This window comes from Podarcis pityusensis, assembly GCF_964106645.2.
Source record: "Podarcis pityusensis genome assembly, chromosome: 2".
NCBI lineage: Eukaryota > Metazoa > Chordata > Lepidosauria > Squamata > Lacertidae > Podarcis > Podarcis pityusensis.
This window is the reverse complement of record NC_138029.1, coordinates 7,206,328-7,224,155: the sequence shown is the minus strand read 5'-3', so window position 1 is coordinate 7,224,155 and position 17,828 is coordinate 7,206,328. Positions and strand designations below refer to the sequence as shown.

Here is a 17,828-nt window from a genome sequence, read left to right as displayed (position 1 = left end):
CTATTGCCCCAAGACGGTGGTGATGGCTGCTGGCTTATGGAGCTTTTAAAAGGATATTAGACAAATGAATGGAAGGTACACTCATTTTCCTCTTTCTTTTTTTTTTTTGTATTTTAACTTGTATATTTTAAAGTAGGTTTGTATTTTTTTCTTGATTTTCTTGTTTTATCTTTTTGCAAAGCTCGTTGAGGGTTGGTGTTGTTGTTTTTACAACCAAGCTGTGTATAAATTTTATGAAATAAATTTAGCCATAAAAGCTAAATGGAACATCCATGTTTGGAAGAAGTATATTACTGAGTACCAAACGTTGGAGGGGTAAACCATGGTGGAGAGCAGTTGCCTTCAAGCCCTGCTTTGGGGCTTCCCAGAGGCATCTGATTAGTCACTGTTGGAAAAAGGGTTCTGGACTAGATAGAACCATCTATCAGGACTCTTCCCTAAATGGCCTTGGCCCTGTATACCTGAAGGAGTATCTCTACCCCCATCGTTCAGCCCGGACACTGAGGTCCAGCTCCAAGGGCCTTCTGGCGGTTCCCTCACTGTGGGAAGCGAAGTTACAAGGAAACAGGCAGAGGGCCTTCTCAGTAGTCGCACCCACTCTGTGGAATGCCCTCCCATCAGATGTCAAGGAGATGAGTAACTATATAACCTTTAGAAGACACCTGAAGGCAGCCCTGTATAGGGAAGTTTTTTATGTTTGATGTTTTATTATGTTTTTAAATTTTGCTGGAAGCTGCCCAGAGTGGCTGGGGAAACCCAGTCAGATGGGTGGCATATAAATATTGTTGTTATTGTTGTTAATTCCTATGTTCTTCTGGTGAACTAAAGGGGGGTATCTGTACACCTACATGTGATAAATGTTCTTCCAACTCCTCCACTTTCTCCAACGCTACGTTCTTGGTCTCAGCATCCTCCAGCAGCCCTCCTACATCAAATACGTTGTCCAGGTAAGCCTGGATCTGTACTTGCAACTTTTCGCTTTCCGTGTGTCTCGACTTCTGTGGAAAGAAACGAAAATGCAACACAAGAGGAAGAAAACTGCATGAAGCCAGTGAGCAAGGGGAAATTATCTTAAAGGGAACAAGCTTCCAGGTTGCTGCGTGATGGCACTGAATCTCGCCCAAAAGCTACAACAGAACAGTGAGGAGCATCTCATGATACATTTCCACAGGATGTTTTCCACGCTCCTAGTTCATCTGATAGTACATACCTGGAAGCACTGGAGGCAGCCCCAATGATAAAGTGAGTCTGATGTCAACCCTGGTATGTCAAAGCTGGTATGTGACGAAATGCCAAGGTTAATTAGGCCTCCGGAGAGCACTTTGGCTTATGGAATCCTGGAAACTGCAATTGGGATTCTGCTGGAGATCCCTAGACCCCCTCCACAGAACTACAATTCCCAGAGATCCCTTGAAAGGAGGAATGACAAGTAAGTGAGATTAAGTTTGAGGGCCACTTATGCCCTTGGAGGTGTCTGGAACTAGCACAAGTCTGACTTACTTCACAGCCATGCCTTGCCATCACTGGTCTCCTCAGAAGGGTGTTTCCATCCCTTCCTGCTAGATGGCTAGAACTCTTCACTGAATAGCTCTTCAGTTCCCAAGTTCTTTAATGTGCCTCTGAAGAGGTCTGACCTTTTGTACCACTACGCTTCTTTATTCTGCCGTTTCGTTCCTGTTATTGAACTGGTGCCTGTTTCCCTTGAACGAGCAATGACCTTGGTTCTGAGAACAAGACTTGGTCTCCTAATGTCTGTTTTGGTTTTGATTCAGCTGAAACCAAGGCTAGAAACTGACATCAAACCGGGATTTCCACCCAGGCCTTGCACCCAACTCCACTGTTCTGCATCCTTCCATTATCTTCAATAATTAGGAGAGGAATGGTACTACATATCCAAACCCGCCATCTGCCCAACTTCTTGCCCAACGGAAAAAATTTTTGGCCTTTTAAAAAGATGTTCAGGTTTGTTGTCTATTTTCATGTGAGGGTGGCCAGTCTTTCTTTTCAATAACAAGGAATTTATTTGATGCTGGGGCTTGAGAAGTTTAATTCTTTTCGTATCCCCACCCCCCACTGCCTTGCAAAGGTTTTGCTTCCAGTTCCATCAGTCACTTGCTAAGGAGTGCTTTTGCTGGAATCGACGACTATTCCACAGCAAAGTATATCACAGCCCTTAACTGGAAGGTTTAAACTAACAGTAGGGTCCTCTTTGCCTGATGAGGTTGTTAAGTGCATTGGCTGCCATCACAGCAGACATAAACAGACCACCAGACTACAAACAAGTATCTTGGCAACTCAATGGAAGGGAAAGGGAGGAGGAAGGCAAAAGTTAATGTTGGTTTTAGAGGAGCTGGAGACAACTTGAAGAAGGCATCACTTTCCATGGGATCCCCTTTATTTTCTAGTTCCATAACTGTCTTTGGTCAAGTAGGTTCTGTAGGTTTTTGAAACAATTCAAGCCCCAAGGAACCTGTTTACCAGAGACAATGGTGAGACATGTACACATTACAGGCAGAAACCCATCCCTACCCCCAAGCTGCCTCTCTGAAAAGAGACCAGTCCATCTCCAACTGAAGTCATAGTGCTCAAAGATAGGACAAGGAATCAAATGTGTGTTGATTAAGCGAAACTCCCCTCAGCATGTTTGTGAAGAGGGAAGTTTCTGTGGTTTTTTAACAGATAAAATTTTCAGGAAATGTGAAGCAGGCATTTCATAAGGGTGCTTTCAGGCTTAATATTGAAAATGTTGTGATATTACAAATAGGTAATTGACAACTGTTTGGGTTTTTTTAAAAAAAAATCTTATCAAATTTCCCCTGGATTTTCCTCATGAATGCATAAGGAGCAACAATCTCACAACAAACACTCATCTGGAAGCACCCTCAGTTCCAGGCTATCTTTATCTGTCTCTGATGAAGTGGGTTCTGGACCGCAAACATTTATGCCACTATAAATTTGATAGTCTTGAAGAGGTGCTACTGGACTCTTAATTGCTTTTGCTGCAATAGGCTAACAAGAGGAACCCTGTATCTTTGCAAAGGCTCCAAAAGATACTCTAAATGAAGGCTACTCTCCAATAAGAGTACGTTATGCTGCCTTTCTGTCAATCTGTCTCTCTCACACACAAACATCCTGCCTGGACACAGTTCACCTCTAGTTGAAAACACCTCTATTAAAAGGATGAGCAGCTGTTTTTTCTTGTTGATCTTTGGTACTGATCACATTGGTTGTTGTTTTTCGGCCTTGATTGCCTGTTAGTGCATAAATATTGTGCCAACAATCATAACTGTAAGCCTAGAGGGCATTTTGTTCCCCTCAAAAGGTAACTTCTGTGCACCAGGAGAAAAAGGTAACGAAGAAAAATCTGTGAACAAGACTGCAATGTAACACACCCATGTTTTTCATGAGGACCAGCACGGCGTGTGATTCAAACCTCAAAGCGATTTTGCTTCAAGGATTTGGCACAACGACTTCTAGGAGGAACAACATTACTTCTAAATCGCTATCAAAACTTGTCTAAGCTCAGGGAAAATGCAGGAATCTTGCTTGCATTAAGCGCCTATGCATTTAGGGGTCAAGGGTGAGTAGATGCCGCCTTCCTGTGATTTTCTCTATTAATTCCTCCCCTCCCATGCAGGTGTCCCTGGCTGATGGATCTGAGCAAGCCATCCTGCCCAGACTCATATGGTCACAAGTTGTTCTGAGAAATTTCAACCATTAATTTGCTCTAACACCCTGGTAGAGTTTAACTTAAAATCAATGGACCTAGACAAAGATCAAGAGACCATACATGAGTATGACAATTTAATGATTCATGTGTCAGAGCACATGACTATTAAGCTCACAACCCCAGTCACGGAAAAATCTGGTGAGGAAAAATGCAACTGGTTGGTTTAACCGTGAATACTTATCTTTAAAGACACAGGTTAGAAATAGATATCACCAATACAGAGACTCTGGTGTGCAGAGACTGCCAGAGGAATACTTTAAATTGAAACACCAATTACATCTCTTGATTGGCACGAAGAACAAGTTTTTCACTGAAAAACAATGGGAATGTTGAATCCAAGCAACAGTAGCTAACAATTCTGGCATTAGTTTCTGGAGCCCTTGACGAGAGACCCTCCATGACTAACACCGTCCCATCTCAGACATGGTACGAATACTATTTAAAAGTATTCTGCGATGAGAGGGTGGGCTCTGTGGAGCCTCAGGAGTTTACTATAGAGGACCTCTCAGAATGGGCACCAGTCACAACAGAAAAAGTTAGACTTCTTATTGCCCCAAATCTAGGAAGGCCCAGGTCCTGATACTTAAACTAGGTGCCGCTTTGCAGATATCAAACTGAGCATGCAGGCGCCAAATGGCCAGGAGCCAGCAGCACATGCAACTATAAAAGGTTCAGATCTAGCTGAACAACCCCATTACCCATCTTTGTCAGGCATTTGACCTATTCTTGGAAAAAGTCTGACCGGGACTAGGTTCTATCAGCTGTTCCTAGATTGGCTTGTGAAGAGACTGGGTGTTACCTGTAAGAACTCTTCCAGACCTAGTTTGGTGAACTCATATTGCAGGTGCACACGGAAGTTCATGTCCTCAACAGAGTGCACCACGATGTTGATGAACTGCATACAAGCCACCTGAAAAACACATTGAGAGAGGGCAGCTGGCATCATGGCGCACAACTTCAATTTGTCATCCCCCTGTGGTTTTGTCAAGAGTGCCAGGGTCTTCCCCATCGTGGTGTCCTCCAGATACTGCTGGACTAAAAAAAAATAACCCCATTATACTGGTTGCTGGCCATGCTGGTTTGAGGCCTGATGGGAGATGGGAGTCCAACATCATCTGGAATACACCATGTTGAAGAAGTCCGGTCTAGAGTTTTCACCGATACAGGATCAAATGTTTAAAAAGCCTATGTTCCAGGACACCACAGTTGGGAAATGCACCTGTGAAAAGTCTGTGAAAAGGAGAAGAAATGAAGAGGCAAGAGCCAGACCTAGGTCTGCAAAGATATTGAGAGAGGGCAATAGGCAGAAGACCTTTAAAATACATTATGGCCAACCAGGTGAAAGCACTTGGGAAAGGCAGATGGGAACATAGGCTGCCAAGTTACTGTTTTGCACTGTAAACCATGCAGCTTGCACTGTAAACTATAAACCATTTAGGAGTTGTTTTGTTGTGGTCCAGTCGTGGCCGACTCTGGGGTTGCGGCGCTCATCTCGCTTTATTGGCCGAGGGAGCCGGCGTACAGCTTCCGGGTCATGTGGCCAGCATGACTAAGCTGCTTCTGGAGAACCAGAGCAGTGCACGGAAACGCCGTTTACCTTCCTGCCGAAACGGTACCTATTTATCTACTTGCACTTTGACGTGCTTTCGAACTGCTAGGTTGGCAGGAGCTGGGACCGAGCAACGGGAGCTCACCCTGTCACGGGGATTCGAACCACCAACAGGTATTAAATCAATCAATAAAAATATATTGACTGTGTGCAAGAGCGCTGCCACAGTCTTTGACATGGTAGCTGGAGAGTAGAACAGGGATGAAGAAGCAGAAACACACTTTCTAAATTGTTCTGTAATATAAATTGGATTGGGGGGGGAACAGTCCCTACCCCATAGAAGAGATAGGTACCCGGCAACCCGCTGTCCATACGCAGACTCTACCAATCCAATCCACAGTGTAAAATGGGAATGCCTGCACAGATGGGGAAGGCCTCTGGGGTTGAGATCCCTGCACCTCAGCTGCCATGATTTTGGAGAGGAACTTTGCATAATTAAGAGGAGGGAGTTCAGCTCAGCGGAATTCACTTTTCATGCCGTGGGTTCGGTCTCCAGCATGTCCAGTTTTAAAAAAAGGAACAGGGTTCAGGTGATGGAAAAGACCTCTGCCCACGATTCTGGAGAGCGGCTGCCAGTTGGGGTGGACCAATCTTCCTATGTTGCTTCCTAAAATTCAATTGGCTAGCATGCGGATGCAGTGTGCTTTAATACCAGGGTTCTGCAGCTCTATGCTGGAACATGGTAATTAGAAACATAGGGAACTGCCTTATGCAGGTGGCGATCATTTTGGGCACGTCCAATTGGCATGTGATCGCTAACGTGTGGGTCCTTTTGGACCCAGAAGAGGGCAGATCTGGGGCATAACGGGGTATAATGGAGTGGGTCGCACTTATGTGTGCTCCGCCAATGTGCGGAGGGGCCGGGAATGGAACCCCCGTGTGAAATGCTTGCCACCTGTACTGCGTCAGAACATTGGTCCATCTATTATCCACAGCAGGGGTGGAGAAGCTACTGATGGCTCTGTTCGGCCATCAGAACTCTTCTTGGGCCACATTCTGTTGGCCACATCCCCTACTGGCCCGAGTGTTTATGCCTGGCTGGAACGTGTCCTTGCCCACAGCACGGTCAGTGACAGCATGTATATAATCTTGCATTTAAGAGACACTGTATATACCGCAACCTGTCCTTCCCATCAGATTGTGGGAGCTGCTGGCATAAACAGAAAAGCGACTTGTGCTTTTATGCAACTCAGGGCACCAGGGCTTTTGCTCCTTACCATGAAGTCAATATTGCTGTCCTCGTTGCGGAAATACTCCATCAGCTTCTCAAAGCGGTGCTGCTCTTTGCAAACCTGAGAAGCAGAGAGCACAGCAGGGTCTTAAGGGTGCTTTAGTACTGGTGAGCCAGCCAAATACAGACTGTTCCCGGTATGCAGTCTTTGTAGACTTCTCCATAAGTACCCCTTCACGTAGCTATTCATCCCTTCTACCAGATTCACATGCACATTCCGATATTCTCAAGCACATTCCTGTATTCATTCCTTTACCCAGCCTCACATCAGCAGCCCAGGCAGGAGGAACAAGCAGCTCTGCTTGAATCCCTCGGCAGAGAGAGAGCATTGGCTCCTTCTCCTTCTACCCTGCATATGTAGGCTCCACCTATTTTTTAATTTTAATTTTGGATTTAGAATTCCCTGCCTTTGATGGATGTTTCAAGGGGGCAAACAGCAGAATAAAACAATTAATAATGCTAATAATAATCATTTAAGAGAGCAGGATCCATTAAGACAAAATACACAAAAAAGTGGGGAGGAGAAGATGCCACAAAAAGGCAGATCAGATAAAATTGAAAGCCTAAGCAAACCGGGCAGGCTTTGCTTGGCACTTAAAAGATGGTGCCAGGCTCACACACATAGGGAAGGAATTCCATAATGTGGGTGAGGAGGCCTGGTGCCCACCTGTCTAACCTCAGACACTGAGGGTGTCGAGAGAAGAGCCTTCAATCAACTTCATCTTGAATGAAAGGCTACAGGGGTTTACGCCATCCAGAAACAGAACTGGTGGGCTTTCAAGCACAGTTATGGTGTGGAGTGGAGCTACCTGTGTAGAGGCCACTCCTGAGCTGAGGAAGGCAGAGGTAAACAGGTACCAATGTGTGCTGGTATTGCAGTTTGCTCCTAAGTGGCACTAACACATGGGCTCTGATTTGGGATCAAAAGTTGGCCACTGCTACTCTATCCATTTATGCTACACGACTTTTCCTCCACCTCCCTCCCTCAACTTGCGTATCTGTCTGTCCATTTGTCCTTGTGCGCACAATTTTCTACTAAATTGTCCCCACTACCACGCACATCTATTTCCCTCATCTTGCCTTCCCTTCCTCTTCCAAGTTTCATATCTCTCCCAGGTATGGGGAACCTGGGGCGTTCTGATGTTGCTGGGACTCCAACTCCCATCAGCCCCAGCTATCATGGCCAATGATCAGGACTGATGGGAGCTCAAGAATAACTGCAGGTTCCCCGTTGCTGATTTCCCCCAGGGTGCTGTAGGTTAGTCCTCACCTCCTTGAAATTCTCAAAAGCAGCCAAAATGATCTCATGGCCGCCACGCACCAGACAAACAGCTGCCAGCAGTTCTAACACCAGGGCTTTTGTCCTGGAGAGAAAAGAGAGAAGCAAGGATGTGCCACCAACCAGAAAGAAAAGCAATGTCACTTTGCTGGTGACGCAGAATATATCCCACAATGATAACAGCATCCCTCGGATGCAACTGTTGCAGAGGCATGCAGCAGGGGCAGCCAGTGTAGTAACCACCAGGTGTCGTTGGACTACAACTCCTACAATCTCCAATCACAGGCCATGCTGGCTGGGGCTGGAGGGAAGTGAAGTCCAAGAACACCTGCAGGGTACCAAACTGGCTACCCCTATCATTCAAAGTTGAGGCTTTCCTGTCAGGGGGCCTTGCTTCCAACAAACCGCTGTCTATTCCAGTTTTGCAACACAGGTGTAGGTTTTGTGATCAGCAGGTGTCCCTGATTGTTCAGCTTTGCCCCTGCTCCTAGTGCAGTTTGATCATTTCTGGTTTCCAGCTGAACACATCCATTGGTGCGGCAACTAATGCTAGGTAAGCAGGAGCTTCCCCTCTAGGCATAGCTGTCAACTGTCCGTTATTTGGCGGGAAACTCCCTTATCCCAGCGCCGTGTCCTACTGCTGTCCCTTATTGATGATGTCCCTTAAATTTCCCGGGTTTCAAAGGAAGCAGCTCCTCTCCCTCCCTCCCTGCTGGCCAGGGAGGAGGGAGGCTCCAACTGGGTTGCTTGGCTGTGTTGCTCACCCAATATGGAGTCTAAGAACGACTGGGGGGTGGAGCTTGCATGCCTTGTGCCGATCAAATCGGCCGCGTTGCCTGGGGATTCGCCTTTGCTCAGCGCTTCCCAGCGGAGAGATGACGGTGGTTTTCCTTGATGCATCCCCTTTGCTGGGTTGCTGCGCTGTGGGAACCACTGCTTGAGGCTTCGTTTGGCTGCTGGCTGGGCTTTCTGCCTTTGGCTCGGAGGGGCTCAGGAGTTGAACATACCTGTGCTTGGAAAATCCCTTATTTTGGCTGCTGATCCCTTATTTTCGAGGCTGTTGGTCCCTTATTTTCAAATATGTAAGTTGACAGCTATGCCTCTAGGGCATACCCTTCTGCTAGGGTAGAATGACTCCACATATATCTGGCATCATGGGCGGAGCCAGGATTTATTTCACGGGGAGCAGGCTTTATGTCAGGGGGGCAGAACCGAGTTATCTGTGATACAATTGGTCAGTTAGTTAAGTATTTTACACCCATGTCTGGCATGATCCTGCCACTTTAACAGCAGCTTTCAAGTGAGAAAGGGCTTGTTTTTCTTTGTATCTCCATGGCATTCTCACTTTACCAATTAAAGACTGAGCCCAGCAGGGAGTTTCTTAAACGAGCTGCATTTTCAAATGCTGAATTAATATTGTTAGGGCAAGGGGAGGCAATAAAAAAAGTGCAAACTTATAACATCTACGCAAGAAGAAGAAATATTGTATATAAATTATATTTTGCGGTTCATATTGTAAACATTACTTTGCAGAGCATACCAAAAGACCCCCAGGGACATGGTTTACTCATGAGCTTGCTTCCCTCTGTATAAATGCCCATTCATCATATAGTGCCAGGACTGGATATGTGATAAGCCAACACAAGATGTAAACCAGCAACTTTGCAATGGAAGGCCTGGAAACCGCAGATGATCAATGCACTTTATATCAACAACATGGCCCAGACAGTTTTTCTGGCTGTGCACAGAGATTTCAGTTAGGCCAAACAATATGAGGAAACAGGAGAAAGTGGTCCAAGTGCACATCTGTTCTGCAAATTAAAACCTGCTCGAAATCAGTTTCACTAGCTGGAGGCAGGCCATTGTTTCGTTTTGTTTTTCAGAGCCGATGGCAGTTTGAAGGAGGGATGGCTACTAATAGCGTGTGAACTCATTCCACTTCCATGTTGGCTAAACAGGTTTTGCAGGGTTTCACGAAGCATTTCAAAAAACTGCAAAACTTGTTTGACCAGAGGCAATATAGGGAGGGATCCATGGTATCATACAAACACGCACACACCACGGACCCCCCCCCCCGACATCCTTTTTATTGTGCATCTGTTATGATTTGTGCTCAGGATGGTCTTGGGGCAGTTATACACGATCCTGTTTTCAATACTGTTTGTGCCAGCAAACGTTTAAGGGTGGCTCTACTGCTTCCTTTCCAATCAGTGCATGTCCCCATATTTCCTGCTGAAATCCTGTAACATTTCATAACACAAATGTTCTCTTTCTTAGAGGACCCCCACTTTTGTCGCACTGCAGTGTAAGAGTGTGGGGCAATAACACTGGGGAAGCATCAGAGAACATCTAAAAAGGCGGAATGATGTGTGGATGATCCAGTATAAATCTAGCCCTGGTGCACTAGTACTGCATCAATCACATGCAACAACAAATGTCAATCTGTCTGGAGGGCCTCATGGAAAGTGATGGTTCTCTCAAGTCACTTTCAGCTCACTTAAGAACAAGCTGTCAGGGACCAGAAGGACGCTGACTCGTGTGCACCAGGGGAAGGGATTTGTGGGAGAGTAGTGATTTGTGGGGACCTCTACTTGCCAGGAGGCAAGAGGCAGAGGCAGAGGCAGAGGCAGAGGAAGCTTCTGTTGTCTCACCACCAAACCCCTGGCTCTGAGCCTTCTTCCCCTGCGGGTTCCCTTGGGGGTTCCCCAGCTGGTGCCTCCCACCACTTCTCTGTGCCAAGCCAGTCCATGACAGCTTCAGAGCTGGAGGGTGGAGCACAGGATGGGTTTGAAGAAAAAGAGGGAGCAGCAGGAGAGGCAAGTGAAGGGTTGGGGGCTTCCCCACCCACTCCTGCACCACTGTCTCCCAGAACCAGGAGGGGGGAGATCCATAAAAAGGTGAAGGGGGAGTGGTCCCCTGTTGCTGCAACTGCTCTATAGAGCACAGAGCTGGGAATAGCAGCCTAGACGCTAGACTGGTATGTGTAAGTATTCAGAGTCATAGAAACTATTCTCAGCGTCCGCTTTTGTCAATGAAGAGTTAACTATCTGCCGTGTGCTTTCCTTTGGCTGGGGAGCACCTGTGACACCAGCTTTGACTTCTTTGTGAAGAGTTTTGAAGACAGCAGTTCTCTGTGGATGTGAAAGTCCCATTACACAACTAAAACCCCTTACTGGTAGGAGAAGCCCAAGGGACAGCTGAAGAGACTTGACGCTGGTTGTAAGGCAAGCAGGACCTGGCATTTTTAAACACACTAAGAGCCAAACAAAGGGAGCCACATTAGTCCACCTATAGAGGTTTTATCCACGTTTCCACAGGGCGCACCTGAACACCCAGCCGCCTTACCTGGGGTTCTTATTGTTCAAGCTGAGGGCAATCTCGTTGACAGCGTGAGGATGAGACATGACCAGATTGAATCCATACTGACATGCAAAAAGGGGAAGAAATGCATAGAAGTATTAGGAGTAGAAAGAAGCAGTGAAACCTCAGCGAAACTGTTGATTTAGCAGCCCAGGCACAGCCTGGAGTGGAGTCATTATATAGTGCAAATCATCTAGGAAACTGGCAGTACTAAAAATAAATAAATGATGTGTTTTCAAAGGAATATCGCACATCACACAATAACAAAGGGGCTCATGCCTCCCTCCTGCCCGTCAAAAATGTTCTTTTGGCTCAGATTTATTGCACACACACACACACACACACACACTTCTTATGTGTCCAATTGTCTGCACTTGTTTCCAACTCCCACAACCCATCCCAGGCCCTTTAGATAGAGCCAGGCTACAAATGTAAATAAATACCGTATTTTTCGCTCTATAACACGCACCCGACCATAACACGCACATAGTTTTTAGAGGAGGAAAACAAGGGGAAAAAATTATAACGAAACAGTGGGTGTATGATTTTTGTGGTTCATGCTGTGGCCACAGACATTTGATCTGACGGTGAGTTTGGGGTAGCCCAATGTAAAAATCCTGAGGATCCATGTGGATCCATGCTTTGTAACCACATTTTTGCACCACTGCGGCCCCACGAAACAGTGGATGCCTGATTTTTTTGGTGCAAGCTGTAGCCATGGACATGCTATGTGATCTGATGGTGAATTTGGGGTGACCCAGTGCAAAAATCCTGAGGATCCATGTGGATCCGTGCTTTGTAACCACGTTTTAGGTGGGGAGGGATGGAAAAGCACTCAAGGGAGAAGGAGCACGCGAGGGGTGTGTGGAGAAGGATGCTGCTAATAATGCAGAAGAGGGGTATAAGAGGAGAAGGCTCCTCTCCTCTCCCGCTTTGCTCCTTTAAAGCAAGCAGGCTCTGTCCCGCTCTCCTCCCCACTCAGCGGCTCTTCTCCCGCTTTGCTGTTTCAAAGCGAGCCACAGAGGAGGGAAGAGGAACCATGGATCCTCTGCTCACGACTGCAGCAGATCCCCCCGCCATCCGTAGGCATTCGCTCCATAACACGCACAGACATTTCCCCTTACTTTCTAGGAGGAAAAAAGTGAGTGTTATGGTACAAAAAATACGGTAAATACAAGCACACATTTTGATTTATTTTACTCTGCTAGGGTAGAATTCAGTTTTCCCCACTCATGAAGTGTTGGGCTTAGACTTGCAGCCAACAGGCATCCCTGATCCTAGCTAGAGGCAGGCAATAGGAAGAAGAAGAAGGGTCCTGCCAGCATTACCTGGTAGTTCATAATGGCTCGTAAGCACAGGATGCAAACGTGGACGTCATCCTTCTGGCTAACCAGCCGTGAGTTCTTCAGGGCTTTCCTGCTGGGAAGGGTGGTGTATCTGGCAAAAAGAGAGTCCTACATTTAGCACAGTCATACACACACACAGAAAAAGCAGTGAGGCTCAAAAAAATGTTTGCCCCATGCCAATGATGAGGTCACGGCCGCAGCTAAGAACAGGAAGGGAGAGCTGTAATTAGAACCACCAGCTTCTGTCAGAAGGTTTGCCCAAGATGTGGGTTTCTCGCTGGCAAAAGAAAGGCTGAATGGCTACCACTCATTTGGAGTCTAAGATCAACTCAGGGGTTTTGCTAATCTACTTAAAAGCTAAGTTCCAGGAGACCACTGTTGTCAGTTTTAGCTTTCAACACATGCACAAACACCCCTCAAGAGATAGGACATTCAGCTTTTATTTGCTGAAACAAGGAGAAATTAAAGTCATGCTGCTTAAAAAAATAATTATACAGTTCCCAAAAACTTGAAGCAAAAATATTGTAAATACACTGGGGATTTAAATGGGGTTTTCCAAAAGGAATAAAGAAGTTTCTTGTCAAAAATCTGGAATACTCTCTAGGTGTTTGAGACACAGAAAGAACACAAGGGCCGAAAAGCTCAATGATCAAGGAGGAAAAGTACCATATTTTTCACTCTATAAGACACACATTTTCCCCTCCAAAAATTAAGGGGAAATGTGTGTGTATCCTATGGAGTGAATGCAGGCTCCTTGGCGAATGCAGGCTCCCGCCGCGCTCCGGAGGCTTCGCATTGCATTTGCTGAAGCCTGGGGAGCGAGAGGGGTCGGTGTGCACCGACCCCTCTGGCTCCCCAGGCTTCAAAGATAGCCGCCTGAAGCCTCTGGAGGCTTTGGGTTCCTTTCGCTGAAGGCTAGGTGCCCCTTCAGCTAAGGCGCAGCACCCCTTCAGCGAAGCGGGAGGAGAAATGGAAGGGGCTCCATTTCTCCTGCCCCTTCGCTGAGGGGGTGCTGGGCAGAGAGGGGGAGATTTTTTTTTTCTTGTTCTCCCCCTCTAAAACAAGGTGCCTCCTATGGTTGGGTGCATCCTATAGAGCGAAAAATACGGTATGTTTGGCCTGATTTTGGGGCTGAGTTTTTGGGGCTCAGCTTTGGCTGAGTTTGGGGCTCAGCATATATATCTGCCATGTCTCTCCATGACAGTATGGGGAGACACTGATCCCTTCGCAGCCACGACCCTCACCCAAGATGGAGTTCCCACAGGTATTATGCAGATTCGCCCACCTATGCTAAAAATGTCTGAACTCATGAGCTCCCAATTTTTAAAGACATGAGTTGGAAAGGGAACCAGGTGACCAAATTAAGTAAGAAAAGGAATCCACCCAACCCATGGGTTTAGGCATCCTGTCTCCTGATTCCCTGGAGTACCCTCTAAACTTGGTTTAATATTTCTTAGACTAGAGGCAAAGACTAGGAAATGATACAAAAAAGGCATTGTTTCAACGTGTTCTGTTTCTTATCTTGGTCAACTATGTTTTGCAGGATTGGGGTAAAAACAAAGGCCTCCCAAACCTATTTAACCAGACAAAATAGCAGGATGAATGTATATACCACAAACAGCAATACTTCTTTCAAACCACCCATCACTCTTTGAAGGGGAAAAATGATAATAATCTTTCAGCAGCCCTTGTTGCTCAATAGCTGTCTCAATGTGTAAACTGCTTTGAGGTTGTGGTTGGGTGCTCGTTTGTTTTTACAATCAAGTGGTATGTAATTTTTTATGAAACAAATAATAAACAAATACACCACAGAATTTCTCTGCTGGACCTACAAGAATATCTAGCCACCTCAAAGTACTGAATGCCTACTATTATCAAGAATCATCAGGCATACAGTTAAAATTGTCAGGAGCAATAGCCCTGCGTGGTAAAACTGTTTTTCTTTCCATTTTTACAGATGGGAATCAGAGTCTGAGAGAGAAGGAGCTTTTCCAAAGTCAGCCAACGGGCCTGTGACTAAGTTGGAGTTTGAACCATGTCCATTCCCAGGGCAGGAACCTCCCAGACTGCGAGGTACCAGGAGTCTTGGACCTTGCTCTTGGATCATCCGTCCCCATTGGCCGCTTGGCCACCTGCTTGCCACCAGGCCACCAGCCCTGGGTGTGGACTGCAGGGGCCCCCTCTGTGTTCCCGCACACATCTTCATGCACCTAGGCCACCGTCCAGCCCGGGGAGTGTGCACAGAATTCCTCACGCAGCAGCCCAGTGCAGAAATACTTACCCAGGTGAGAAGGACAGAGAAAGAGAGAGAACAGGAGACCCAGCAAAGACAGGCAAACAGAGCATGGCAAAAGAGAAGGCCTGGAGCAGAGAGGAGACATGGCCAGCTACCGCCAGAGGAGCATCAGGGGGGAAGGATGGGAGTGGGGAGAAGAGATCAGCACACGGCATCCCCTGGAGGGCAGAAAGCAGGGAGGGGGTTTATTATTACAACCAATGGCAGCGCTCAGAAGGCTACACACCAGAAGGCGCAGCAGGGCAGAGGTACATACCGGAGGGCAGACTGGCGCGCAGAGCGAGCAAGGCTGTTGGCGTAGGGTGCAGACAGGGTGCTGGGGTGCTGCAGATCCTCTATGGACCTGCTCCAGGATTTCAGCTTTTCCAGCGCTCCATCCTCACCACTTTCCAGGCCCTCAAAATCAAACCTGGAGGGCAGAGAGGGATCACACACCATACCTATGCCCACAGACACACAGACACCCCCCAGCCGTACACACACACACACACACACACACACAGAGAGACGTTCGAAAACAAAAGCTGCGTAGAGCGCTCAAGCTCTGGATTCACGGGGGCTCCTCCCAACAGGCCACAAGCCCAGCAGCTTGGCATGCGACAAGGCATAGGCTCAAATCTCCCCCTGCGTAAGCAGGATCTGAGCACAAAGAAAACCAGGTACAAGGCATATATATACATACACGCAGGCAGGCAGGCAGACAGGCAGATATGTTTTTTAAGGCTGGGCCTGCCCTATGACAAATTCCCAGGCTAGCATTGCATCAGATGTGTGCTCACAGCATACAGGCCAATCCGCACTGTGCTACAGGCTGGCTTTACATTAGAAGTGAACCACCTGGCAGTCAGGTGTCTACATTAGAGCAGGTGCTGCACACACCAACTTGCTTCCTGGGAGCTACTAGAGCTGTGTCCACTGAATCCTGGAAGGAGTCACAGATAGCTCAGCTGGTAAAGCATGAGAACTCTTCATCTCAGGGTTGTGGTTTGGGCAAAAAGATTCCTGCATTGCAGGGAGTGGGACTAGATGACCCTCGCAGGCCCCTCCATCTCTACAATACTATGATTAAGGATAGACCTTCAGAGCTGGTTGCTGCCAAAGCAATTCCCTTGTGAAAAGGGGAACTGGGCGCTCAGCAGGGCACTGACTCACAAGTCGCTCCCATGCTGCTCTTTGCATCTCGGTGAAGAGTTTTAAATCAACTACACTGGCCTCCTGGTCCATTTAAAGATCCCAGTTTGAAATACTGGCCTTAACCTTTACAGCACAGGTGGGGACCTTATGGTTCAGGGGTCGAATGCGGTCTTCCAAATCTCTCTCTCCAGGTCATACACCTTCTCCAGCCATATGCTCCCTCTGTTTTGCACCCTCTTCTGGGTGTTTTTGATGGGCTAGGGGGGTGTGATGCCTCTAGCTTGCCTATATAGAGGCTAAAGCATGTGTGCAGAAACTAGCCTGCTGTACAGAGTCTCATTGATCTGCTTACTTTTGCCTCTGGCCCCACCCCTGGCATGTGGCCCTCAAAAGGCTGCCCAGAAGGAAATGTGGCCCTTGGGCTGAAAGAGGTTACCTGCCCTTGTTTTGCACCTCTAAATGGCTTGGTATCAAAATGCCTTCAGGTGTATCTCTTTCCATGTGAGCCTGCCTCAAACTGTAAAAATCTTCCTCGGGGACACTAAGAAGGGGTGGCGTGGGGGCCAATGAGAGGGCCTTTTCAGCAGTGCCCTGACTTCAGTGCCAGCGTGACCCCAACCATCTGCCACCTGAACTTGCCCAGAGACACTGATGCAAATTTGTCTCGCTTCTTCTCGGAAAGGCACCTGAACTGAGGTTTTCATAATATTTGAATTAGTTTTAGCATAACCAGTTCATCACTGAAAGGCCAGATGATTAATCAACTAGCAAGCAGATTTATGCCCCTAATAAATACCCCAAGGTGATGACTATCACAAAAGTTGAAAAAGGGAAGCCGGGAAGCCATTGCAGCAGATGGTTGCCAGCTAAAGATGTTCCAGATGGAAAATGTTGAATTCAACAACATTATTCTGCCTGCCTGGGACTCTGAATGAGAATATGAATAGGCCCCAAGACTGATTAAAAAACAAAAAACCAGGTAGCTAATTATCCTTCTGGACTGATTTTGTCTACAAATGTGTTTCATAAGAACATAATAAGAGCTTTTTTTGGATCAGGCCAACGATCCATGTAGTCAAGCATCCTGTTCTAACACAGAGTCTATGGGAAGCCTGAAGGACTCTCCCCACTCGCAATGCCCAGCAACCTGCCTTCAAAGTCCCACTGCTTCCAATAGTGATACAAAGAGGCAGGAAGATTCAGGGACACCTCAAAGGAAATGCAGACACTTACATCACCGCACACTGAGCAAAGGAGAGATAATCCACCAGCACATCCAGGCCTTTGTTTTCGTCATTGAGAAACTCGCGCACCCACCTGCAAAAGAAAAACCCAAAACGGGGCTTTATTACCCAAAGGCAGCTCACGTTGACTTGCAGAAGTTGACTTGTAATCCATTATCCATCATACCATCATGTGATTTTCACTTAAATAGTTGCACTAGCAAAGATTACGTTATTGCCATGAGATTCCCCCTTCCTTCTACAGTACCACCCCCAAATCTGCTTTGGAGGGTTGGGGAGGGGGAACGGATTTAGGGGACATGGAGGGGAGGGGGAGAGCATTCTCTGCTCAAGCAGAAATGATTGTGCTGATGGAACATTTTGGTTCATGCTACATTGAATATGACCCATTGATGGGTGGCTGAGGATGCTACTGTAGACACACTGACTAAGAAGTAATTGCCACTGAATGTGTATTCATTTTAAAGCTGTCTCTAGATCACCCTCCAGTAAACTGAACAGGGCAGCGTACAAAGAAAATAAAACCATAAACATTATAAATATCACAATTAAAACACAGAATGCAGGACAGATCAAAATAGCAGTAACAAATCAGCTTG

At 46.8% G+C, this 17,828-nt stretch overlaps 1 protein-coding gene across 8 annotated transcripts in view; it reads right to left on the bottom strand.

The window, feature by feature from the left end:
* The window catches only part of FMNL3 (formin like 3), a 104,777-nt gene that overhangs the window by 29,661 nt on the left and 57,288 nt on the right, over positions 1–17,828 (bottom strand). For 6 of the 8 annotated variants that reach the window (XR_013982674.1, XM_080994452.1, XM_080994454.1 and 3 more), the window contains exons 5-12: positions 17,219–17,302; positions 15,108–15,260; positions 12,538–12,646; positions 11,195–11,271; positions 7,841–7,934; positions 6,557–6,631; positions 4,530–4,640; positions 849–998 (exon numbers count right to left, since the gene is read on the bottom strand). Coding sequence is in view for 7 of the 8 variants with exons in the window: in XM_080994452.1 (XP_080850578.1) it covers positions 849–998; positions 4,530–4,640; positions 6,557–6,631; positions 7,841–7,934; positions 11,195–11,271; positions 12,538–12,646; positions 15,108–15,260; positions 17,219–17,302 (853 nt within the window). In the remaining variant the exon portion in view is untranslated. The remainder of the gene's footprint in view (positions 1–848; positions 999–4,529; positions 4,641–6,556; positions 6,632–7,840; positions 7,935–11,194; positions 11,272–12,537; positions 12,647–15,107; positions 15,261–17,218; positions 17,303–17,828) is intronic. The other 2 variants (XM_080994453.1, XM_080994458.1) reach the window with 2 other exon arrangements.